The sequence below is a fragment of the Peromyscus californicus genome, unplaced genomic scaffold (genome assembly GCF_007827085.1).
Source record: "Peromyscus californicus insignis strain IS unplaced genomic scaffold, ASM782708v3 Scaffold_4__1_contigs__length_199733344, whole genome shotgun sequence".
In the NCBI taxonomy this organism is placed as follows: Eukaryota; Metazoa; Chordata; class Mammalia; order Rodentia; family Cricetidae; genus Peromyscus; species Peromyscus californicus.
In genome coordinates this window covers 16,305,092-16,332,226 of record NW_026294562.1, presented here as the reverse complement: position 1 = coordinate 16,332,226, position 27,135 = coordinate 16,305,092, and the positions used below count along the sequence as shown (strand labels likewise).

General features: G+C 44.9%; 1 protein-coding gene across 5 annotated transcripts in view; it reads right to left on the bottom strand.

Moving 5' to 3' along the window:
- Armh3 (armadillo like helical domain containing 3) overlaps positions 1-27,135 on the bottom strand; it is a 204,478-nt gene that overhangs the window by 110,561 nt on the left and 66,782 nt on the right. For all 5 annotated transcript variants that reach the window (XR_008212810.1, XM_052711924.1, XM_052711922.1 and 2 more), the window contains 5 exons: positions 26,138-26,196; positions 22,472-22,537; positions 19,783-19,852; positions 18,474-18,534; positions 8,261-8,349 (listed from right to left, as the gene is read on the bottom strand). Coding sequence is in view for 4 of the 5 variants with exons in the window: in XM_052711924.1 (XP_052567884.1) it covers positions 8,261-8,349; positions 18,474-18,534; positions 19,783-19,852; positions 22,472-22,537; positions 26,138-26,196 (345 nt within the window). In the remaining variant the exon portion in view is untranslated. The remainder of the gene's footprint in view (positions 1-8,260; positions 8,350-18,473; positions 18,535-19,782; positions 19,853-22,471; positions 22,538-26,137; positions 26,197-27,135) is intronic.

Genomic DNA, 27,135 nt, shown 5'->3' with positions numbered 1-27,135 from the left:
CTGTGAAGGTGTCTTCTGAAGGGAAGATAACGCTCTCAGTCACTTCCTATCCCCCATTTACTTGGGTAAGATGCAGCCTTCCCTTACCACCCACCTCCTTCTTCATCATGAAAAGGAACCTTTTAAATTAAACTTCCCAGACTCAGCCTATATGTACATCTAGAACTCTAGCACTAGGGAAGATGAGGCAAGAGTTGCTTACCAATGGGGGATAGCAGGGCTATATACTGACTCCAGGCAGGCCTGGACCACCTAGCAAAACCCTGTCTCAAAATAACTGAAGCGAGGCTGGAGAGAACACAGCCGCACAGAGCACAAGCTGCTCTTCCAGGGTTGGTTTCATTCTTAGCACCCACAGGGCAGCACGCAGTCTTCAGTAACTCCTGTCCCAGAGGATCTGATGCCCTCTTCGGGTTCCACCAGCAATGCACACACACAGTGTACAAACTCACATGCAGGCAAAACTCTCATAGACATAAGAAAAAGTAAAGAAAAAAATGTTAAACCCTTTAGAAATGAAAAAAGGAGAGGGAGAGAAAGAGGGGAGAAGCAGAGAGGGAGAGAAGGTATCTAGAACCAAGACTTGGGAAATGTAGGATCTCTATTCAGCTACCCACAACTAAGCAGGCTCAGGAACTACCACCACCTTCAGTTCCTGCTCCTTTTCCCCAACACTGTCTAACTGAGTGGTACCCAAACTCACTCTATAAAATGTAACAGACCATGTCCACATTAACCATCTGCTAAGGGACCAAGAACTTTACTCTCTCCCAGACTACAGGAAGGCCAATATCAGATCTGTCGTGCTCAGGTGTGGAAGGATGACACCTTATCAAGCTGAACTCTGTCTCACTCTAGAACAAGTAAACTAGTGTAGGCACAGCAACAAAAGCCGCTGCTCCTTTCCCCACCCCAGGACCTTGACAAGATGCTGACTGGCAGCCTGTGGAAGTTGACCTTCTCTCCATACGAAGAGACTTTGCTGCACAAAGAAAGGAACAAAGGGTAATTTTGGCTCTTTTGGACCTTTTATGTGAAAATCTTTTTCTCCTTTTTTTTTTTTTTTTTTTGAGATAGGGTTTCTCTGCATATCCCTGGCCATCCTGGAAGTCAGTCTGTAGACCAGGCTGGCCTTGAACTCAGAGATCCACTTGCCTCTGTCTCGCAAGTGCTGGGATGCCTCGCTTCCTCTTGACTCCTCTGGACACGGAGCCCCTTGAATTCTGTCCTGCCTGCCTCCCCCTCCTGACCGCTGGGATTAGACCATTTTGACAACCCTGCTATATTCTTTCCCACTTGCGTAACTTCTTCAAAACTAAAAGAGGCAATAGCTGTATAAGATGTTACCTTTAGAGGAGCTGGGTGAAAGGAATACTTTTACTATTTTTGCAACTTCCTATTAGTCTATAATTACATCAAATTACAGTTTAAAAAATAAACTAAACCAAAAGAAGCAGATAATTAAAGGTTCAAAGGTAAGTATCTACACATCAGGAGGGGTTGTCAAACTTCCAAAGCTATACCTACAGCAGAATTGCCAGACAATGCTATACATCCAATCAGTTTTTCTCTTAAAAAAAAAAAAATCAGTCCTGTGTAAAACCCAAAATACAGCTTCCAACAGGCTCTCAATTCCTACCCTCAAATTGTTCCTAACCATGAAGGCACAGGTTCTGCCAGTGATGAGAAAGCCAGCTGGATCTGGAAAACTGTGACACTCTCTGGGCTTTCCATGTTTCCCAGTAGGTAGCTAAAAGGTCAGGCCATGTACAATTTCCTTCTGCAAAGCTGAAAATGCTTGAGATGCTATTTAGCACAGTGAAGCTGAACAGATTGTTTTGGGGGCTTTGGGACCTTTCTTCCTGCAGGGAGGCAAATGTTGCCTAGTGATCTACATCTCAGCATAGAAGTCGGGAACTCTAAATTCCAACCATGGCTGTTTGGTGTCTGGCTCCATAATCCTTAGTAAGTTACTTAATGCTCTGATCTCCACTCCCTTTCCCAATCAATAGAGACACAAGTAATGAATGGCTTATCATCCTGAGACAGGGCATAGTGAAAGGGTAAGAACTGGGATCTACAGACAAATGCTGAAGAGAAAGTGCCAGCATAAATCTGCCTTTAAAGCATGTTTTCAGACTGTGGAAGCCACATATTTAGATGCAAGCTGCTTTCCCACTGCCCCTTCTGCCTACAGTGGAAGTAAAATAAGCTGTCTCCAGGAGGCTCTGTTCAAGTAGCTCCCTTTCCAGCAACGGCAAGCTTCTCTTTAAACATTCTGCTTATCCTTTGCTTAATGGCTTAGAAGTCATCAGAGTTTCCCTTTTTACTTGGTTAAAAGTAATCTGTTCATCTGTGGATAAGGAAGAAATACACAAAGAGAAGAGAATACTCTGCATTCCCTTTGCACCTCGATGACTCAAATAAATGGAAGTCAGAGGGCTGAACCTATCCAAAGACACTGATAGGCATCACATCAGAAACATTATAGCAATCATGTTACAGAGTTCTATTATTATTGCTGTTGCTTTAAAATAGAAACACAACATTGTGCTGAAGTCTACACTGTTATTTGTGAATTTATTTATTTTTATTTATATATTCATTCAAATGTCTTCTAAGTCCCTATTAAAAGCCATGCAGTGTGGGCTGGAGAGCTAGCTCAGTGGTTAAGAATGCTTCTTCCAGAGGACCCAGGTTCAGGTCCCAGAACACACACAATGGACTATATGAGACTCTAAGTAAATAAATAATTAATTACATAAATACATAAATTGCTCAAAGTAGCCAGGCATGGTGGCACATGCCTTTAATCCCAGCACTCGGGAGGCAGAGCCAAGCGGATCTCTGTGAGTTCGAGGCCAGCCTGGGCTACAGAGTGAGATCCAGGAAAAAACTGCCCGAAGTACCACAGGGACAAACAGGAAGTTAGAGACAAGGAGAAATATTAGCCTCCCTAAGCTGGGTGTGGTGGCGCATGCTTCTAGTCCTAGAACTCAGGAGGCAGAGGCAAACTTCTGTGAGTTTGAGGCCATTCCGGTCAACGTAGCGAGTTCCAGGTCATCCAGTACTACAAAGTGAGGCCCTTTACCAAGAAAAAAAAATTCCGGGAGAAAGCGGTGCTACAAGTCCCCATAGGAAGCAGCATGACCAGGAAAACAAGCTTACCCAGACACTAGGATACCTGTGGGAAAAGAGCTCATCGGGAAGCTATGGAACATAAAGTCAGGGCAGTGATTGTTTCTTTCCATATGAGATCATGGCTAAGCCTCACAGGGTTGAGGAACTCCTTGAAACTGTATGTAGCATATGTACACACAAGCGGACACTTTCTGAACATGCAGAGCCCTGCTCTCATTTCAGTTTCAAAGATAAAGAACTGTCTCATTAGGAGCTGATCTCCAAACCTCATTTTCTGTTTCAGAAAAGCTCTTGCTCAGAGACTGGTATTTAAAGGTCAGAAGAGAGTTCCCAAGCTTTCTACATCTTGGGGGGAAATAATGGTTCCCAAAAATAAGGGCAAGCAGACAAACAGGACTTCCTTCTTCCATATTCCTTTGCAATGAGCTCAAACCTCCTCCTGCATACTTAGATACCATGGCAACAGTCACTGTACAAACAGGTGGCAGCAGGGACTGGGTCAGGGCGTGTATGTGTACAGCAGAAAAGGTACCAACTGGGACTGGGCCCGCTAACACAGTAGGCCTTTCCTCTCCAGCATCTACTCTTTTGGAAATTCATTTTAGGAATTTTGGAGACTTCTGGCAATTTTCCCCCTAAACAAAGAGCAACCCCAGAAATTAAAAATCAGCACTCAAGGAGTACAGTGACACTGAATGCCCATAACCAAACACAGAAGGCACCTGAACCCTATCTGAATGTCTTCTATAAGCTCAAGGGTTTCTGACTGCTCAGTTTAACCTTACACGCCTTACACTCTTATTTATAAATAAAATCCATTTATAATTCACAACACATATATGGGCAAGCATTTTCCATTGGTATATTTGCCACGATGAGTTTCACACACCTCCCTCAAATCCATAAATCTAGAAGGCAAAGAGAATGAAAACATGGGCATTCCAACATATGAGGGGTAGTGCCAGCCAAGGAGTGGGTGGCTCCGGCACAGCCACACTTGTATTCACTGAACGCAGTATTATACATTACTACGGGCTCTAACTGCACTGGGTGGAGCGCCGTATTTTGCAGCTTTCCTTAACACCTGCCGCTCTTCATCTCACTGCACACTCCGTGTATGAACACACAGAACCACAGTTACAGGAGAGCTCACTCGGTCACTGTAAGAAAAGGAGGGCTCAGAGGGTAAAGGCGCTTGCCACCAAGCCTGACGACTTGAGTTCTATCCCTGGGTCCCCAGGGGAAGGTGATAACTGGTTCTAGTGAGTTATCCTCTATCGTCACAAGGGTAATGTGCAGCAACAACAAATAAATAAATGAATGTGACTTTTACAAAAGAAAGGAAGCAACCTAGCCTCACTGGCAGAAGCCTCTACGACAAACGTCCACACCTCAGGAACAAGCAGGCATCCAGGCCTCACTAATGATTCTCCAGCACACCTCCCTTTAACACACCAGGACTTCAGGCCATGAACCAGGATCACAGACCATGAACAGCAGCACGTGATCACAGAACATGACACAAGTTCTCAAAGACATGAAATCAACTAACCAACACAGGATCAAGAGTGCTTTTTCTTCCTAAGTTACTAACCAGACTGGCAAAATGCTAAGAGTCCACCAGCTACAGTGGAATACTCAGGCAATGCCTGCACTTGGGAGGCAGACGCAGACAGTGAGGGGCCAGCCTGACTCCATTTTAAGATTAGAAGCCATCTTTTTACGAGTCAAAATAAGTTCATTCCTATTTTCTGCAAAACTTAATTTGACCAGGTCTTGATCCATTTTCTGGAATTTGGCATGCTCCACAGCCTATATCCTGACCTCCACCCTGATAGAATAAGACGTTCTGACAAATAAGTTTGAGATGTTCGATCAAGTTCCTACATAACCAAAACTTCACCGAACCCTTGGAAATCCTCCAGCCTGGCGGTTTTGGAGGGCTATAAGTCCACCTTCTCCTATGTTCAAGGCTGTTCTTTCAAACCCCACTTTAGGGAGACAGCCCTGTCTGACAGAAAATAAAGCTTGCTTAATTATACTAAAAGAATTTGGGTAATGGTTTTTACCCTCCTTTGGAGGGATTAACAGCAGATCTCTGAGTTCAAGGCCAGCCTGGTTTATAGAACGAGTTCCAGGACTACATAGAGAAACCCTGTCTCTAAAAACCAATAAATAAATAAATAAACAAACAAATGAATAAATAAAAAGAAAGTGGTGACAAGAAATATGAGATGGACGTTGGAGAACAATCGGGAGCCTGAGAGATGTGAGGAAAACAGGGGGAGGGGAGAGAGCAGTGTGCAGTGCACAGTGAGATAGACAGTGAGTGAGAGGACAGGGGAGGAGGGGGAGAGAGAGCAGTGTGCAGTGCACAGTGAGATAGACAGCGAGTGAGAGGACAGGGGAGGGGGAGAGAGAGCAGTGTGCAGTGCACAGTGAGATAGACAGTGAGTGAGAGGACAGGGGAGGGGGAGAGAGCAGTGTGCAGTGCACAGTGAGATAGACAGTGAGTGAGAGGACAGGGGAGGAGGGGGAGAGAGAGCAGTGTGCAGTGCACAGTGAGATAGACAGTGAGTGAGAGGACAGGGGGAGAGGGAGAGAGCAGTGTGCAGTGCACAGTGAGATAGACAGTGAGTGAGAGGACAGGGGAGGGGGGAGAGAGAGTAATGTGCAGTGCACAGTGAGATAGACAGTGAGTGAGAGGACAGGGGAGGGGAGAGAGAACAGTGTGCAGTGCACAGTGAGATAGACAGTGAGTGAGAGGACAGGGGAGGGGAGAGAGAGCAGTGTGCAGTGCACAGTGAGATAGACAGTGAGTGAGAGGACAGGGGAGGGGAGAGAGCAGTGTGCAGTGCACAGTGAGATAGACAGTGAGTGAGAGGACAGGGGAGGAGGGGGAGAGAGAGCAGTGTGCAGTGCACAGTGAGATAGACAGTGAGTGAGAGGACAGGGGAGGGGAGAGAGAGCAGTGTGCAGTGCACAGTGAGATAGACAGTGAGTGAGAGGACAGGGAAGGGGAGAGAGCAGTGTGCAGTGCACAGTGAGATAGACAGCGAGTGAGAGGACAGGGGAGGGGGAGAGAGAGCAATGTGCAGTGCACAGTGAGATAGACAGTGAGTGAGAGGACGGGGGGGGGGGCAGGAGATAAAGATAGCCATTCCACAGAGGCCAAGGTAAGAACGATCAAGAAACTAAAGGAAGAAGAACGAGAAGAACTAGCCGAGAACCAAGAACCAGAGCCGCAGACAGCTGCTATCACAGAACCGCTAACTACTGCATGTAACTCATCTCAGCTACAGATGCTAAGCACCGGCCTCTGCTCTACAGCCCACAACTGCACCAAATACACACATTTGTGCTGTTTTCCATTTTCTTTTATATGCTAGGCTTTCAGAGCTCTATAGTTATATTATTATCTACATAAAATAATAAGAGTCCTTTCTGTTATTAAGAAAAGAATTACATTCAGCTAACTTGACAGGTATGGGTGGCACATGCCTGTAAGTCTAGCATTTGGGAGGCTGAGGCAGGAAGACTGCCTTGAGTTCAAGGACAGCCTGGGCTACATAGCAAGACCAGTATCAAACACAATAGTGTACGCGCGTGTGCGCGCGCGCGCGCGCGCGCACACACACACACACACACACACACACACAATCTAACTAACCCAGTCAGCTCAATCTCTTCCAATCTCTCCTGACATGCCCTCGATTTCAAACTCTCATAATACCCCTTCTTTCCTAAAACTCCAACTAAACTTGCCACCGTTGCCCCATTAGAGTGGTTCTCTTGCCCTCCCTTACACCGTCATACACAGTAACTGCTGAAACCCTTGTTAATCCATTAATTAAAGATCTCTACTTCCCATTATGGAGGACTAAATTTAGAAAGCCGAATTCAGCTGGGAGGAAACCATGTGTCACAACAAGGGAGATGAATTCCATGGACGGGGGCTGGGCTCCTGGCCTGTTTCTTACAAAGGCTCTGACACTAACAATCTCTTCTGTTCAGAATACAGAGGAACACCCCATGGGTAGGGCAGCCACTCATCTGTAATCATCTGGAGAAAACTATTATAGCCTCAGGTCACAAAAGCCATAGGACCTATCAGCAAGCAACTGCCTCAGAGAACAGTCTTTGCTTTCCCCAAACCTCCAATTTAGTCACACAAAAGAAAGGGTGGCAGGCTAACAGTAATTGTGCCCTTAGAGAAGAGACACTTCCCGCACGCAGGGGGTGGCAGTGACTTTACTGGGTCACCAAATGAATATAAACACAAAAGTAACCATTGTAATTTTCTGTTTTGTCTCTGGCACAGGGGGAGTGGTGCCATCTACACAGTCTGTAAACAGTAATAACCCAGATGTAACAAAAGAACAGGGTTCCCCCCATCTCTCCGCCCCCATCCCCACCCCTCCTAATGCCATCCCCCCGAGATTACTCATCTTGAGGAAACACACAGCCGCTTCCCTACAGTCCATATGCTGCTACCAAATGGAAGTGGGTGAGAATCCAAGTTTGCACTGATTCCTCCTTGCTGCTACACAAGCCAGAATCTTTGAGATTCAAGACATTTTTGTTTGGTTGGTTTTGTTTTTTAAGGCAGGGTCTCACTACACAGCACAGGATGGTCTGGAGCTCACTATATATCTCAGGCTGGCCTTGAACTCACAGAGATCTACTTGCTTCTCCCTCCAGTGCTGGGATTGCAGGTTTGTGACATTATGCCTGGCTAACAAATTATATCCTCTTCTTGGATTTTTTTTCCTTCTCCCTTTTTCTCAGTGCTAGAGATCAAATCCAGAGCCTTATGCTTGCTAGGCAAGTACTCTACGAAGCTATGTCTTTAGCCCTAGAACTCAAGAAACCATCAATTGTTTCTAAAGGCTGACCAAAAAAAAAAGGGCAGAGAACGGGAAGGAACAGGAAAGAAACTGTGGACCACATAGCATGCTAAAGTCTAGATTCAAACAAGACTGAAATGTTAAAAATAAATAGTGCAAGTGAAAATAGAATCATCCTAACAAACTGCAAGGAAGAAAAGACTAGTCTGAGCGAAGCCTAGGAGTTCATATGAAGCACCGAGGAGGAGAACAATTTCAAGGAGGACCATTACCTGACCAGAGTTCCCGCCAGGTATAGTGCAGGCGAACTCTACACTTCTTCTGGTAACACAGCAGTTTATGCACGACCTGGACACACCGCCTGCAGTAGAAAGAAAAGCTGGGTGAGCCTCAGAGCCCAGCACAGCTCACAGTGCTCTCCCTTCAGGGAGGCAGCTTTGCTGGGGTCACTAAGACTGAAGGCAGATATATACACATACCAAAAAAGGACAATCCTGCCAATTTTTTGTCTGTCTGTCTCTCGCACACAACTCCACACTCCCCGCACAGACACACAATTTGTGATGTCCATGGGGCTACAACCACTTAGAGGCCTAGAATGGGGCACCACTGCTGCCTCTCCCTGAGTACTCTTCCAGGGAGGAAGATACATCACAACTATTCCAATGACAGCAAGCGCAGAATGTGGCTGGGCATGGTGGTGAATTCCTGTAGTCTCAGCACTCAAGTGGCTGAGACAACTTGGGCTACACAGGGATAGTCTGATACTGAGTTTGATCCCTGCGTCCTACATGGTAGAAGGAGAGAACCAACTTCACATTATGTGCTCACGTGCATGCAGCACAGCCACTGGAGACACACACAGAGAATAAAAAAAGGTTTAAAACACTGTTTTCCTGAAGGGGCTAGAGATGGCTCTTCCAGAGAACCTGGGTTCAATTCCTAGCACCTACATGGCAGCTCACTACTGTCTGTAACTCCAGTTCCAGGAGACCCAATACCTTCTGGCCTGTCTGGATACCAGGCATGCATGTGGTACACAAGTGTACATGCAGTCAAGACAAATCTTAGGAAAGGAATGCACAGAATATAAAAAACATTTAGTCTCTAGCTCAAACTCAACTTTAGAAATTTAACTTGTAACTAACCTAATTTTTATTTACATTTAAAATCAGGGCTAAAGAGATGGGCTGAGCAGGTAACAAGGCTTGCTGTCCTTCCAAAGGGCCTGACTCAGTACCAGCACCCACACAGAGCAGCTTACAGCCGCCCACGACTCCAGCTCCAGGATTGACACCTTCTGGCCTCTAAATACACTCATATACATGATATACACTCATAAATAAAAGTAAGTATTTTAAGTTGAGTTAAAAAAACCTGTTTGGAGGGGCTGGAGAGATGGCTCAGCCGTTAAGAGTACTAACCACTCTTCTAGAGGACCTGGGTTCAATTCTCAGCACCCACATGACAGCTCACAACTGTCTGTAACTCCAAGATCTGACACCCTCACACAGACATACAAGCAAACAAACACCAAAGATAAATTAATTTAAAAAGGAAAAAAAAATGCATTTGGAACTGGGCGGTGGTGGCACACACCTTTATCCCAGCACTCGGGAGGCAGAGCCAGACGGATCTCTGTGAGTTCGAGGCCAGCCTGGTTTACAGAGCGAGATCCAGGATAGGCACCAAAGCTACACAGAGACACCCTGTCTTGAAAAAAAACAAAAACAAACAAAAACAAACAAAAAATCCGTTTGAGGAGAGGGGCTCATGGGGAAGCACTCCTCCCTAAGGATTTATTTGAAGTTGATAAGAGACATTTTCTGCAACAGTATAGCCAATGGTTATGTAAACAGTCCACCCTCCTGTAAACAGTCACCTACCATGCCTGTAAACAACTCCAATGAAACTCTGAACCACTGTGATGGCTCATATTGTCAACAAGATCTGGAATCAGCCTATGAAAGATCAGCTAGAGTAGGTTAGCCTGTGGGCATCCCCGTGAAAGACTATCGAGATTAGTTTAATGGAGGTGGGAAGATTTAACAGTGGGCTGCAGCACTCCACAGGCTGAGGTTCCGGAGAAAGGGAGCTGAGCACTGACATTCATCTCTGTTTCCTGACTGTGAATGCACCTGACTGATGAGCCTTGCTGCCATACACCTGGACGGCCTACACTGGAACTGTAAGCCAAATGACCTTAGGTTACTCTGTCAGAGAATTTTGCCACAGCAACAAGACAAGGAACTTGCACAGTCACACACATAAGATATGAAATTTGAAGGGGAGAGCTGAGAAGAGGAAGGAGATTAGCAGGAATGGAAGGGAGAGAGGGGAGGGGATACGATTGAAATACATTATGTACAAGTATGAAAGTATCATAATGAAACCCATTATCATATATATAACATAGGCTAATAGAAACATCAATTCTGAAGCTAGGCATGGTGACTCATGCCTGTAATCTCAACACTCAAAACGTGAAGGCAGAAGCCGGGCGGTGGTGGCTCACGCCTTTAATCCCAGCACTCGGGAGGCAGAGCCAGGCGGATCTCTGTGAGTTCGAGGCCAGCCTGGACTACCGAGTGAGTTCCAGGAAAAGGCGCAAAGCTACACAGAGAAACCCTGTCTCGAAAAACAAAAAACAAAAAACAAAAAAAAAACAAAAAAAAAAAAAACGTGAAGGCAGGAGGGTCATAAAATCAAGGTCATCCTTGGTGACAAGGCAAGTTCCAGGCCAGCAAGGGCTAGGAGAGACAGCCTCAAAATATAAATAATGGCACCTGCCTTTACTCCCAGCACTGGGGGGCAGAGGCAGGTGGATCTCTGTGAGTTCGAGGCCAGTCTGGTCTACAAAGCGAGTTCCAGGACAGCCAGGGCTGTTGCACAGAGAAACTCTGTCTTGAAAAAAACAAAACAAAACAAAAAGAGTTCAAGACCATCCTCAGCTACAATAGTAAGTTTGAAGCCAACTTGTGCTACAAAACAAAGCAAAACAAAATACTGCGTTGCTGTGATATGCATAACTGAATAGTTTAGTAACTGGACTACTGACCACTAGTAGCTGCTGAAACATAACTAATTACTTGGTTGGTGCAACTAAGAACTGAATTTATGTGTGCTCCCTGCACTCTTAGGCTGATTTTTGTTTTCATTCGTGTGTGTGTGTGTGTGTGTGTGTGTGTGTGTGTGTGTGTGTGTTGGGTTTTGTTGTTGATATTTTTTGGTTTTTGAGATAGGGTTTCTCTGTGTAGCCCTGTCTGTCCTGGAACTCGCTCTGTATCCCAGGCTGGCCTCGAACTCACAGAGATCCGCCTGGCTCTGCCTCCCGAGTGCTGGGATTAAAGGCGTGCGCCACCAACGCCCGGCTTCTTTTCTTTTTTATACAGTCTTGCAATGTAACCCAGGCTAGCCTCTAACTGTCCAGCCTCCTGCCTCAGCTTCCTGAGTGCTGGGATCCTAAGTGTTTTACCAGGGCTGGAGAGATCGCTCAGCAGTTAAGAGCACTGCTTGTTCTTCCAAAGGACCTGGGTTCAATTCCCATCACCCACATGGCAACTCACAACTGTCTGTAACCCCAGTTGCAGGAGATCTGATATCTTCACACCAATGCACATAAAATAAAGTTAAATAAAAGAAAAAAAAGTGTTTTGCCCTCCTTGGCATATGCCACTTGTTAAATTATCATTATGCTTGGTAAAATCTGAGTTATTGTGAGCACAAGGCTAACAGCGTACCTGTTAGGTGACTGTGAGACAGCAAGAGAGCCTTTCTGGAGTGTTGTTTTATAGCCTTCAAGTAAGGGGCACAGACTGGGGCTGTAGGAAGGAAGTGTCTCAGCACTGCTCTGGAGTGTCCGCAGCAGCGAAGGTGTGTGTTTGTCCAGGTCCAGCCCACGTGGCAGGCACTGGAGGCACTGGCATACAGTCCTGAGCACGGTGTGTGTGAGTGGTCACATACAGGCAGCATTCAGCCATCCTTGTAAGCTGCAGCAGCATTCGCAGCTGGGACCTAATCACTCAATTTTATGGAGATATTGATAGAAGCTTTTATAGATTGGCTAAGGCAAATCATGGCTCAGATGAGGCTATCATTTAGCAGATTGTTGTGGGATATTTGTTAAACTAGGCAATGATGTGTTGCATTTGCATTAATTAAATAAAATTAACCTCAGTTCAGAGAGACCAAAAAAAAAAAAAAAAGAAAAAAAATTTAACAATTGGTGCATCCTTAACAATACATACTGGCAGAAGATTCCAAATTGACTGCTTCTTGGCGTGTTTCTCCCGTGCACATAGTGGTCTCCTAGTCTAAGAAAAGCCAGCCCTGCCTTCTCTAACTTCTCCTAACTTTCCTTTTCTCCTGCATCGTTTGTAGAATCAGTCTCAAAAAAGAAGGGGAGTGGGCTTAAGTCTTCCACAGAAGAGTGAGTTAGGAAGATTTATTTTCCTGAATTCATTTCTCCTCAGTCTCAAACCCTGTGGTAACAACAGGGATGGCAACAGGAAGTGAGAAGAGCAGGAGCAGAAATGAACATTACACTTGGGGCTTTCTTCTACTGTTACAGCAAGACTTCTCTCCCCTGGGAGAGCACCTTCCCTGTCACTGCCATCCCTACAGCATGCAGACACAAGGAAGAAATGTCTCACTGCTGGTCCAGGCTCTGACTCTGGCTGCTAAATCTTTCTGTACTCCACCATGGGGATTATAAACTTATCTGAAAGGGAGGAATTCATTTGGCTTTCAACCCCTCTTTGTGCTGCTGAGAGGCTGTACATAATGAGAAGTGAGAGCAGCAGCCTGGCCTGCCGCCCAGCTGGGAGCAGACAAGTTCACCTAAAAAGGACGGGATGCTCCAAATACCAAAACTGAGGAAGGAAATGGAAGCGGGGGAGGGGACTCGGGAACACATCCAGGATACAGGCTTGGAGACAGTGAATGCAGACTGAGGGTAGGAGCTTCTGCCTAACCTTCTCCTCTTCATTTTCACCATCTTCCATAACCTCAGAACGGTCAACCAGGGAGCAGGTGGAGAAGAAAGCAATACAGAAACAACGTTCGGGGACAAAGTTAGGAACTCGAGGTTAGGTTTGGGGAGTACAGAAAATGCACGGTAAGCTGGTAGCGGGGTCAGGTGGACAGATGAACACTGTAACATATTCTCCTATGCACTCTTCCCACCGGAACTAGTCAAGCTGGCCCCATCGGATCCTCTTCCCTACTCATCCACACAGAGAAAACTCCTCAGGTTTCTTTATGGATTAGGTCAAATGGAGCTTTCCCCGAGGTCCTGCCAATGTGGTCACTCTCTCTCTCTATCTTTCCTTTGTTCCTTATTTTAAAAAAAGGCTGAGAATACAACCTTGAGATCAGAAGAAATGAGTATGAACTTGCTTATGCAACTCATTAGCCATGCAACTGTGATACTGTTTAAAACATGATTCGTGGCAATCCTAGCCTCCTAGAACTCACATCCTCTGTCTCAGATGAAATAATTTACAAGGAAATTTGTTCCTTGGAAAGTCCAGTATCAACGTGCTGGTATCTAGGAAGGGAGAATCTTCTACGCATCATTCATAGTGGAAGACAGAAGAAATAAGGACAAGAAGCTTGCACACAGTTGTGCACACAAACATACACGAGGGGCTGAAGGCCGGGAGGAAGGGAGGAAGAGAAGGTGCGCGTGAGCTCACAACCTCTAGCCCTTTTTCAGTTGACACTGATCCACTCAGGAGAGAGGCGCTCTCACTATCTAGATAACTCTCATTAGGCCACATCCCAACACTGCTGCACTGGAGTTTCCAAAACATGACTTACAAGTAACAATCAAACAAAGCACTCTTGAATAATTCCCCCCACATTATAACCATGTGACCAAAAGAAATGCAGAATACTTGGTGTTCAATTATAACAGAGGCTGCCTCTTCCATCTAGAGCTCTACACTCCTTTCTCTGTTGGATTACTCACTTTGAAGAAAGCTAACTGCCATATTCACCAACCTATAAAGAGATCCAGGTGAAGAACTGCGGCTGGGGCCAGCAAGATGGCTCGGATGGTAAAGATGCCTGCTACCAAGCCCAAGAACCAAGTTTGATCCCTCAGGACCCACATGGTGGAAGGAAAGAACTGAATGTTGCAAACTGTCCTCTGACCTACACACACACACACACACACACACACACACACACACACACACACACACATCTAGAAAACACCTAAGCAAGACTTACCAATAACTATTAAGTGAGCATGGAAGCAAGTTCTCCAACCCAGGAAGAACTTCACTGGCCTTCAGCCCCAACTAACACTTTTTCCACAGCCTTCTGAGGCAAATTGACACATTTAGGCTGTACACAAGTTTCAGGCCAGGGCAAGCGACATAGTTCAGCTGGTAGAGTGCTTGCCTATATGCACAAAGACCTGGGTTTATGCCTAGCACCACATAAAACTAAGCCTGGAAAGCATATGCTTGCAATCCTACATTCAGCAAATAGAAGCTAAAGGATCAGAAGCTCAAGGTCATCCTTAGCTTCACAGCAAATGCCAGCCTGGGATACATGAGAATCGGTCTAAAATAAATAAATTGTAGATCCAGGAGAAGTCTTACGCTAAAAATACCCAGTTGAACTTCTCATAGATTGCTAAACCACAGAAGCTGTGAAATTATGAATATTCATCTTAAACTACTAGGTTCTGGAGTACTTTGGTACATTAATAGATAACACATTTATAAAGGACAGTGGCAGCCCAAGATTTACAGTAAGAAAGTTAGGAGCCAGGTCTGGTGGGGCATGCCTTTAATCCCAGAACTCAGAAGGCAAAGGCAGGTGGATCTCTGAGTTTGAGGTTAGCCTGGTCTACAGAGGGAGTTCCAGGACACCCTGGGCTACACAAAGAAACCCTGTCTCAAAAAAAAATAGAGAAAAATGTTTTGGTCTAGCATGATGGAGCACACTTGTAGTCGCAGTACTTGGGAGATAGAAGCAGAAGGATAAGAAGTTAAAGTCATTCTTACTGACATGGGGTTCAAGGCCATCCTAGCTACATGAGACCCATCTTAAAAACAAAATGGGGGGAAAAAATGGATTCACATGTAAAAGATACTCTAAGAATAACCCTGAGAAAAGCACCTAATCAACTTAGCCTCAGTTTCCTTAGTTATAAAATGAGAAACTAAAACTACAGTGATTTATAATAGAAAAGTAAATAGTACATTTATATAACATACACTACAGTGATTTATAATACAAAGTAAACGGTACATTAATATAACACACACACACACACACAAAGAGTTTTTTGTTTTTCAGACAGGTTTTCTCTGTTTAGCTCTGGCTGTTATGGAATTCACTCTGTAGACCAGGCTGTCCCTGAACTCAGAGATCTGCCTGCCTCTGCCTCCAAAGTGCTGGGATTTAAGGTGTACACCACGATGGCCTGACTAAATAGCATATTTTAAAATTAGGAAATACCTAGGAGTGGTGATGCACACCTGTTATCCCAGTACTTAAAAGCTGAAGCAGGAGGATCATAGTGTGAGGTTAGCCTGGTTTGCATAGCTAAGGTCTCAAAACAACAACCCAAATTAATAATGTGGCAGGGGCTGGAGAGATGGCTCAGAGGATAAAGGCACTTGCCACCAAGTCTAACAACTGAGTTCAATCCCAGGGCACTCCGTGGAAGGAGCCAACAAACTCTGTCAATTTGTCCTCTGTCCTGATGAAGCACATGTACGTACACACACACACACACACACACAGATCATGCACATAAAGAATAATAATAAATAGAACTGGGTGTGGTGGCCCATGCCTCAAATCCTAGCACTTGGTGGCAGGGGTAGGCGGATCTCTGTGAGTTCAAAGCCAGCCTGGTCTACAAAGTGAGTTCCAGGACAGCCAGAGCAATGTAGTAAAATTCTGTCTCAGGAAAACAAAAACAATAATAATAATAAATAAAATTCAAAAACAAATGAAGGAAGAAAGAAAAGAAAGTAACAAGTCAGAAAGTTTATAGCAAAAACATTTCTAATCCCTAAGGGTACTGCTTTCCAAAGGCTCTATCTAAAATAAGCAGAAATTCAGCCGGGCGGTGGTGGCGCACGCCTTTAATCCCAGCACTTGGGAGGCAGAGGCAGGTAGATCTCTGTGAGTTTGAGGCCAGCCTGGTCTACAGAGCGAGATCCAGTAAAGGCGCAAAGCTACACAGAGAAACCCTGTCTCGAAAAACCAAAAGCCGGGCGGTGGTGGCGCACGCCTTTAATCCCAGCACTCGGGAGGCAGAGGCAGGTGGATCTCTGTGAGTTCGAGGCCAGCCTGGTCTCCAAAGCGAGTTCCAGGAAAGGCGCAAAGCTACACAGAGAAACCCTGTCTCGAAAAAACCAAAAAAAAAATAAATAAATAAAATAAGCAGAAATTCATCTGCTAAGTAGTATGAAAAGTAGTTTCATTGGTCTTTGAATTGAAGTCTAGCATCAGACTTCTAAACACCCAAAAAGTATGGCAAACTATAACTTATTAATCCAAAAGTAAAATTTATATTATTACACTAAACCTAGGAAACCAAGCATATACAATTTGTAAGCAATCTGAAAAGTTGGTGGTCTGGTCTGTATAAAGTTCTGTACATATCTATGTTGTAGAATATTATTTTAAGGTTATTATTTTTATTTAACGCTGTGAAGGTGTGTTACTGTGCCTGTTTAAAACACCTGATGGTCTAATAAAGAGATGAACAGCCAATAGTGAGGCAGGAGAGAGAAATAGGTGGGGCTGAAAGGCAGAGATAATATATAGAAGGAGAAATCTGGAAAAATAAGTAGCCAGAGAAGGAGGAGGACTCCAGGGGCCAGCCACCTAGCTACACAGCCAGCCACGGAGTAAGAGTAAGATTTACAGAAGTAAGAGAATGGAAAAAGCTCAGAGGCAAAAGATAGACGGGATAATTTAAGTAAAAGAAAGCTGGCAAACAACAAGCCAAGCTAAGGCTGGACATTTATAAATAAGAATAAGCCTCGATGTGTGATTTATTTGGGAGCTGGGTGGCAGGCTCCCCAAAAGAGCCAAAACAAGCGACATATCTACACCCCTGACACTGGGATAAAGTATGCCAAGCTAGCATACCAACTGCACGTTCAGAAGGGAAAAGGAAGGTATTAATTCTGTTGTCAGACTTAACTTGAGCTCTTCACACACACACACACACACACACACACACACACACACACACACACACACACATGCGCGCACGCGCATACAAGGTCTCAAATGACTCAGCTTTACCTCAAAATGCTATGTACCTAAGAATGACCTTGAATTTCTAATCCTTCTGCCTCCACCCCTCGAGCGCAAGGATTACAGGCCTGCACCAATATGCCTGTCCTGAGCTGCTTCTAAAAGAAGAAGAATAGACACACCTGGAGTGACATTAATGTGTCACAGCTGTTCAAAAGTGTCAAAACAAAGACTGCAAAAGCAGCAGGGGCAACGGGAAATTAAATGGCTTACCTAAACCTCATGAAAATATGATGACTTTCAGGAGTGTCTCATGCCCTCAAGTAAACAACTGCGATGGATAGTCAGATCTCCTTAGTTCAGCCTGGCCCCTGGAGACAGAATCTGCTCCCTAGTAGGGATCTAGGTTATCAAGACAATGTGTGCTAAGAACAGATTAAAAGGTCTCTCCTGACCTCTAGCTACCCTCTAAATACTAGTGACTGCTTTGGTGCTCACACAGAGAAAATGACATGGCATGCCAGTTCCATGTATCTTCCAAATGTGACAGTCTCTTGTGATCTGCTTCAAGTCATCTATCCACATCTCCACACAGTGAGCTTAAAAGTGATAATAAAGCCGGGCGGTGGTAGAGCACACCTTTGACCCTAGCACTAGGGAGGCAGAAGCACGTGGATCTCTGTGAGTTTTAGTCTAGCCTGGTCTACAGAGGAGTTCCAGGACAGTCAGAGCTACACAGAGAAACCGTCTCTCAAAAAAACAAAAAACAAACAAACAAAAAAATTAAAGTGATAATAAAGAGATATGCAGAACCCAAATTATAGTTTGTACTTTTCCCCTTCTAAAAAGACTAACACAATGGTTCTTGGTATTTCTTCACACACAAATGTTTCCTTCCTTTCCTTTTTTAAAGACTTAATTTTCTTTCTTAAAGGATTTGTTTTGTTTTCAATCACATGTATGCGTGTGGGTGTATACACATGAGTACAGGTTCACCAGAGAGGCTAGAGGTGTCAGAAAGCCTGGAAATAGAGTTATAGGCTATTATGAGCTGCACCACATGGATGCTGGGAATTGAACTCGGGTCCTATGGAACCAAAGGGCATATGGAAGGGCGGTTTGCACTCTTAACCACTGAGCCAACTCTCAGACTAATGTGTTTTTCTTGAAGTCAAACGGACCATAAATTTTCTATCACTTGACTCTCTACAGTAAGTCTGCACATATAAAATGAACCATGGCACTTACACATACAGATCCATAGGGAACTCCTTCATCATGTGTGTTACAATGAACTCCACCATCAGGTCTAAAAGGGGAATGGATAAAAATGGCATCAGGCACAATGAAATTCGCTCCTTACCTTTGAGTTGGGGGGAAAACGTTTCTCAAAGCTGTAAGTGCCTTGTACTCACAATAAATGGCATCCCCCACCTTCACACTGAGTGACATCCCCTGCCAACATCTATCTGCATGCATCCAATTTATTTGCTATTCCATCTTTTTAACACTTGCCATTTGGAAATTACAAGTAAAATGCTTCACACACTAAGTTTCAACAAATGGTTCACTCTCTTGTAAGTTAACAAACTAAACATCTCACTCTCCTGTTTCTAGAAGGACCTGCCAATAACTTTAGATACAAGGGAAACTTCATTGTTCACATATCTCATACCATAGCACAAATACAAAATGCTGGAGGGAAATCTGAGACTAGAGCAGTGAGGCAAGCAAAGAGGGAAGTGTGGAACTCATCCACACACGCAGAGACTCAGGCTAGCCCAGCTCACTGTCACCCTGTTTGACAGAAATTGACTGAAATGGTCTGTGGGGCTCTTGGTCAACAGAGCTTATTATATAGTCTTAATTACTGTTTCTAAATCAGGAACTGACGTTGAACAGCCAAGTGAAAATGAGATGAAGACTTCTACCAATTCCTCTGAGGAAAATGCATATTTGGGGGCAGACAGAAGGACCCGGGATGCAGCCCCTATCTACCAGCTCTCAGCCCCATCTCAACTACATTTACTCAAGGGAAGTTTTCCATGTCTGAACCTCAAATTTAAACCTTCTGACCTTTTGACACATCAATGCAGACCAAGAAAGAGAAGCAAGGATTTGAAATCCAGCTGGAGAGATGGCTCAGCAGTTAAGAGCACTGGCTGCTCTTCCAGAGGTCCTGAGTTCATTTCCCAGCAACCACATGGTGGCTCACAACCACTCGTAATAAGGTCTGGTGCCCTCTTCTGGCCTGCAGGGATACATGCAGGCAGAACACTGTATACATAATAAATAAATAAATGTAAAAAGAAAAAAGAATTTGAAATCTTGGTGACAAGCTGTCATACTCATTTTCCTCCCAGGAGAGATTCTTTTTTTTTTTTTTTTGAGCAACAGCATCCTTTCATTGAACTCTCTAGTCATTGGGGTTGATTTACAGAATATAGGATAAACAAAACTTCTTACGTAACACGATGAGGAAAAAGCACATTATCCAAAACCTTCATCATGAAAAGCTCTCAATGCCTCAGAAAATGCCCTTCTGATACTCACTCACCCAGGACTGCACACACCAGGGGACGGCAAGGAAGGTTCTTGTCAGCTGCCTTCTTCCTGTGTCTCATCGGCTTCCAAAACACACACAGGGAGAAGAAAGGGAATTAGCAGACACTTGAACTGAAATCCAATGGTTTATCATGTTTCTCATGCAAATCCAATCTCTCTTACAGAGGTTTACTCTACAGAGTCTACCTTGTCTTGCTCTTTCTAGTGGCAGGGGTAAGGAGGGGAAGGTCAGGGAAGTGCTTCTGAGTTATCAGTGAAGGCCTGTGACAAAAATACAATTTACAGGGGCTGGGGAGATGGCTCAGCACCCAAGAACACTGGCTGCTCTTCCAAAGGACCCAGGTTCAATTCCCATCACCCACATAGCTACTCACAACTATCTGTAACTCCAGTTGCAGGGGTTCTGGCTCTCTCTCTCTCTCTCTCTCTCTCTCTCTCTCTCACACACACACACACACACACACACACACACACACACACACACACACACACACACATATGCAAGCAAAACACCAATGCACATAAAATAAGTAAATTTAAAAAAAGAAAAAGCCAGGTGTGGTAGCATACACCTTTGATCCTAGCACTTGGGACGAAGAAGCAGGCAGATCTCTGTGCGTTTAAGGTCAGCCTGGTCTACAGAGTGAGTTCCAGGACAGTCAGGGTTACACAGAGAAATCCAGTTTCATAAAACCAATAAATAAATAAATAAATACAATTTACAGCAAGATGATAGACAGTCCGTCCTACGGGGCACTGGCACACCCTACCACAGGACAAATGCTACCCTCACTTTATTTATACTGCACACATGGCACTGTGAGCAACAGAGAAGGCACACTGGTACTGTACTACAGTAATAAAAACAGTTAAGAAAAGGAAGAGGAAGGGCTGGGAAGATGCTTCAGCTGGCAAAAGCAAGCACAAGTTCAACCCCCAGAAGCCCCATGAAGTCAGGCACGGTGCCATTCATGTGGAACCCAGGGCTGGGGGCGGCAGAGCCAGGCAGATTTCTCAGATTCCCTAGCTGGCCAGCCTAGCCTATTTGGCAAGCTCCAAACCAATGAGAGACCCTGTCTCAAAAATAGGTGGACAGTCCCTAAGGAACAGCTCCTAAGGTTCTCCTCTGGCTACCAGATGCATACACTGCACCTGCACACACACACATAAGAGAAGGTAGGGCTGGAGAGATGGCTCAGCAGCTAAGAACACTGGCTGCTCTTCCAAAGGACCCAGGTTCAATTCCCAACACCCATATGGCTGTTCACAACTATCTAACTCCAGTTCCTAGGGATCGACACCCTCTTCTGGCCTCCTCAGGCACCAGGCATGTAAGTGGTACACAGACATACATGTAAGCAAAGCACTCATACACATAGATAAAAAATAAATTTAAAAAGTAAAAACTAAATAAATAAAAAGAGGAGAGGATGGTGGCAGCTACACAGTCAGCAACTGTAGCAGTCTGGGTGGGGGAAGCGAAGTTTCACACTGAAACCATGCTCTGGTTTCAGCACACTTCCAGCCAAGCTTCAGCTTCCATTCTCTCCACCTCTCGGGGGAGTAAAGCAGACTGTTGTCTTATTTAATAACAACCATACTATAGAGCAGGGCATGGTGGTAGATACCTGTAACTCTAGCATGAAGGAGCTGGAAGCAAGAGAATCAGGAGTTCAAGGCCGTGTGGCTGAGGCTAGTCTCGGCTACAAAAGACTCAGTGTCCAGGGGGAGCATGACTTAAAAGGATGGCTCAGCAGTTTCAGGCACTTGTCACCAAGCCTGACAACCTAAGTTCAAGTTCTAGGACCCATGTGACAGAGGGAGAGAAGTAACCCCACCCCCGCAGGTTGTCCTGACACCCACACTTCCTCTGTGCCACATGCACACAGAGGCAGAGAGGTGCAAGTGAATGTACACACATGCACGTGCACACGCATACTAAATGTAATTTTTAAAATAATGAAAAATGAAATAAATACTGCCTTTTGAAAATAAAAAGCTTAGACTTGGATATTTTTTTAAATCTATATTATTATATACTCCAGTATTACTACAGTAGCAATTTGGTTGTGGATATTTCTTTTTTCTTTTCTTTCTTTCTTTTTTTTTTTTTCTTGGTTTTTTGGTTTTTTGAGACAGGGTTTCTCTGTGTAGCTTTGCGCCTTTTCCTGGATCTTGCTCTGTAGCCCAGGCTGGCCTCGAACTCACAAAGATCCACCTGCCCCTGCCTCCCAAGTGCTGGGATTAAAGGCGTGCGCCACCACCACCCAGCTTTCTTTCTTTCTTTCTTTTTTTTTTCCTTCTGTTTTGTTTTGCTTTTGGAGACAGGGTTTCTCTGTATAGCCCTGGCTGTCCTGGAACTCATTCTGTAATCCAGGCTGGCCTTGAACTCAGAGATCTGCCTGCCTCTGCCTCCTGAGTGCTGGGATTAAAGGCGTGCACCACCACCACCCAGCTGGTTGTGGATCTTTCTATCAGCTGAGCAAGAAACAACTCTATGACAAACAAAAAACCCCAAGGACAGGCATGGCTCTGCTGAAAAGCCATCATGCCCTGAGTCCCTTTAGGCACACTTATCCAGCTACATTTGTTCTTGAGAATCAAGTTCATCCTAACTCAGTCAACACACAAAAACTTGCCTAATAAAAATAAGAAGTAAAAAAAAAGGAAGTCACACTTACCATTCTATGTAAGTTTACTCGGAAATTCATGTTGTCATCATGTAAAAACGCATTGGCATACTGATCCTAATAAAGATAGAAAAGGTGAGATGTGAGAACTGTGTTTAAGAAACTCAGCTGGGCATGCAGGCACACACCTCTAATAGTCAGCCCTTGGGGGGTAGAGACAGGAGGATCAGAAATTCAAGGTCATCTTGAACTATACAGCCATTTTAATCCCAATTTAGGCTATATGAGACCCTGTGGAAAGACAGAACTACAATAAAGATAGAAAGATCAAGAAAGACAGAAAGAAAGGGGCTAGTGAGATGCTCAGTGGATAAAGACATTTGCCACCCAGCCTGATGAACTGAGTTTGATCCATGCAACCTACGTGGTGGAAATTGATGCCTGCAACCCACATAGCTGCAATCCACAAAGTTGTCCTCTGATCTCTATATGCAAGCCTAGACATACGAGTGCACATGTGCGTGCGCACACACACACACACACACACACACACAAACACACACACACACACACACACAAACACACACACACACACATAAATAAATAACTGTATTGTAAAAGAGAGAAGGAGAAACAGGAGGAGGTGGGGCAGAAGGGAGAGACAAGGGAGCAGGAATAAAGGAAAGCACGCAAGCAGGCAGACATGAACACAGGCATTTGTAATCTAGCATACAACCCCCCCCCTTCCCCAAAAGCCCAGAACAAGGTCTCTAGCCTAGGCTGGCCTCCAACCCCCTCTGAAGCTAAGAATAGCCTTGAACTTGTGATCCTCCTGCCTTCACCTCTGCCTCTGAGTGCTAAGATTACAGGAATACCAGTATAGGCAGAGGTAGAGATTGAACACCAGATTTGGTCATGCTAAGCAAGTGTTTGGCCAATTGAATTACAATATCAGTTCAAATCCGTGGACCTTTATAAACTACTTTCAGGATCAGGAGGAAAGCTAATGTGATAATCCTAGAACCTTTACATCAATCCCTAACTTAAGCCATGAAATTGAGTGTAATTTCCCAGTATGTCTTTAACGGGTTGAAGATCTCTGAGAAAATTAAATACAATAAAAATTAAAATCCAGGGACTTGAAACAAATGATCAGAGGAATCTGTTTCCCTATTCTCTCTTCCTTCCCATCTGCCCAAGAAGTCAGCTGTGTTTGTGACAGCTTGGAGGCTCTCATCGGGGCAATCGGATGCATGTGCAGCCTCCACACGAGGAGTAAGGCAGGCCTGTGTTCTGCTGGGAATGAGTTCAGCACAGCAGGAAGCAGCTGCTTTCCTGGCAGCACTGAAGCAGACAAGACCCCGTCTCTCTCTGTCTTTTAAAGACTGAGGGAAAAATCAAACTCCTCTCACAGTAGATTGGAAATAAACACCCCTTGGCCCTTTCCCAACACCTTCCCGAGATCTGACATGCCCACAGACTCCAATTACTAGGAACTGTTACAATTTGTGAAAAACATCTCCTTTAAAGATTTTCTTTGAAACATTTTTGAACAGCAATTATAGAAGGCCCGCTGTTAATAAGCAGCTCTTCCAGAGCCAGCTTCCCCTAGCCTTGCAAAAAGAGCTCATCTTCCCACAGAGAATACAGGAAGGGACCGTGTGAGAGACTACTGCCCCCTATGGACTAGCTTGGCTATTTTCTTAAAAGACAAAGACAAGGGAAGGGGTTCCAACAGGAGAGGCAGAAGCTGTAAATCCAGCTCTAAACCAGCTCAAGCTCCACCACACTCGGGCATCACCGATAGTTAATCCAGCCAAAAGATGAATTAATCCTTCCTCTTAGGAAGAGGCCTCTTCACACAGCTGCTCCTCACTGACAACCTGACTGGCTTTCAAACCCCTGAGAAGTCCTCCTCCGTGTGTGTCTACGAGGGTGTCACGCAGGGGATCACACTACGGAACCGAAGACTCGTCCTCAATGTGTCTGGTCCTACCCCACACGCTAAGGACTCAATAAGAACAAAAGGAGAAAAAGGAAAAAGGCTAACTGATAAGCAGCAGCATTTGCCTCTCTCTGCTTCCTGGCCACAGGCACACTGTGAAAAGGGTGCTGCAGGCTCCCAGTCATGAGCCCACAGCCATGTCTTCCCTGCTGGGCTGGACTACACCACCTCAAACTATGAGTCAAAAGAATTCCTCCGTAAGTCCCTCTTAAAAAATCACAGTGTGTGTGTGTGTGTGTGCGCGTGTGGAGGTCAGAGAACAGCTTACAGGAGCCCGTCAGCTCTCTCCTTCCAGCATGTGGATCCCGGGATGAAACTCACGTCATCAGGCTTGGTAGCAAGTGCCTTTACCAGCTCAACAGTCTCCCCCACGTTCAAAGTGAACTGAGAGAAGTCACTCATGCACACCCCTCCTCCTCCTCCTCCAGCTCTTGCTCACTACCATTCTCCTCTGCTTTTCTTCTACTCCTCTACCCTCAAGAGACTTTAGCTCCTTTTTGGATTTACTAAATACAAAAGACACAACATGGGCAGCTCCAAGGGGAAAGAAAGGATGGGTTTTCTAGAAAGTTTTAAATCTTTTGGTTAGAACTGTTAAGGGCCAGAAGAATACAGATGGGGACACAGCTGAGTTGGTATAGTTTTGCCTAGCATGCATAAAGCCCTGGGTTCAATCCCAGCACCACATAAAACCAGGTATGGTGGAACACTGTGTGCCTGTAATTCCAACACTCAGAAGGTAGACACAAAAGGATCAGAAGTTCAAGGTTATCCACAACTACAAAGGAAGTTCAAGGGCACCCTGGACTATAACAGACCCTCTGTCTTTAAAAAAGGGGGGTGTTACCAGGCAGTGGTGGTGCATGCCTTTAATCCCAGCACTTGGGAGGCAGAGGCAGGTGAATCTCTGTGAGTCTGAGTTCCAGCACAGGCCCCAAAAGCTACACAGAGAAACCCTGTCTCGAAAGACAAAACAAAACAAAACAAAACAAAAAAAAAAGGAAGATGTGGAACCATCCATCCTATTCTCAACTACCATAGTTACTATATCAGTTTTGTTTTGTTTTGTTTGAAATAGGGTCTCATGTATTCCCAGGCTAGCCTCAAAAGCACTATTATAGCCAAGGAGAAGCCTTGAAAAATTTTTTTCCAGTTTTTTTGAGACAGGGTTCCTCTGTATAACTTTGGAGCCTATCCTGGATCTCGCTCTGTAGACCAGGCTAGCCTCGAACTCACAGAGATCCACCTGCCTCTGCTTCCTGAGTGATGGGATTAAAGGTGTAAGCCACCACTTCCCAACAAGCCTTGAAATTCTAATCTTCCTACCTCCACCTCCAGAGTGCTGTACCATGCCAGTTTTGGGGTTTTTGTTTTTTGTTTTTGTTTGTTTTGTTTTTTTTTAAATGTGTTATTGGGAATCAAAGCCAGGGCTTCATAAATGCTAGGCAAGCACTCCGCAAAGAGTTACATTTCCCAGCCACCTAAAAGTTCATTACTAATTCATCTAATAAATGCTAAATGAGTCGACATTGTGTGCCAGATAATGAGAACACAGAAGCTATGGAAGCAAAGGTCCTGTTACCAAAGCTCACATTCTAGAGGAAGGAGATGGACAACACAAAGGACCCAAGCCATGGAACAGGAGTGGGTGGGCAGGAAAAGAACATTCTGGAAGAAACCAACTCACACCCACAGTCCACAGTCAGACCTACCTCTGCAATACATGTAAGGATAATCAGACAGAGTTTGCCACTGTGAAGTCTGTGTTCATCTGTAAAGAAAAAATAAATCTTCTCTATACATGATCCAAATCACATGTCAGTAGAGAACAAAGATGTCCATCCTCCAGAGGAGCAGTCACAGAAGTCATGAAGGAAGGCTGGAGAGACAGTCCATCAGTAATTCATGCCCTGCCAGCATGAGGGCTTAATTCAGTCCTAGTAAAGGTCTGTGACACAGGCTTGTAAGGCCAGCTCTGGGGAGACAGAGCAACGGGTCCCTGACGCTCACTGGCAGCCAGTTACTGGCAGCCAGCTTGACCTACTGGGTGACTTCTAAGCTAGTGAGAAACCTGTCTCAAAAAGAAGGTGGATAGTACCTGAGGAATGAGACCCAAGGTTGCCTAGACACACACACACCCCACATTCATGAATCAAAATCAAGGTGGTACTAAATTAAGTCTTGCTTCCCTCTTAGGCAAAGGAATTCTCCCAGAAAACTGTTCTTTATCCTGGTAGCCTGTAAAATATCTGTCCAAGATGTACCCTCGGAATCTCTCCTATTATCACACCTGTGCCTTTTTTCCAGTTGAACCCAGAGCCTTTTTTTTTTTTTTTTTTTTTTTTGGTTTTTCGAGACAGGGTTTCTCTGTGTAGCTTTGCGCCTTTCCTGGATCTTGCTCTGTAGACCGGCAGGCCTCGAACTCACAGAGATCCGCCTGCCTCTGCCTCCCAAGTACTGGGATTAAAGGCGTGCGCCACTACTGCCCGGCGAACCCAGAGCCTTACACGTGGTAAGCAAGAGCTCCACTACTAACCCATACCCCCTACCTTAGTGCCTATGTTAAAGATCAAGCAGACTTCTCTTTAAGGTAACAACACCAAAGACACAAGAACCAAAGATTTTTTTAAAGGTTTTAAGAGCAGAACTAACATAAGAGGATGAAAACATAAAATCCAGAGAATGAATAGGAAGGAATGACCGAGGAAGC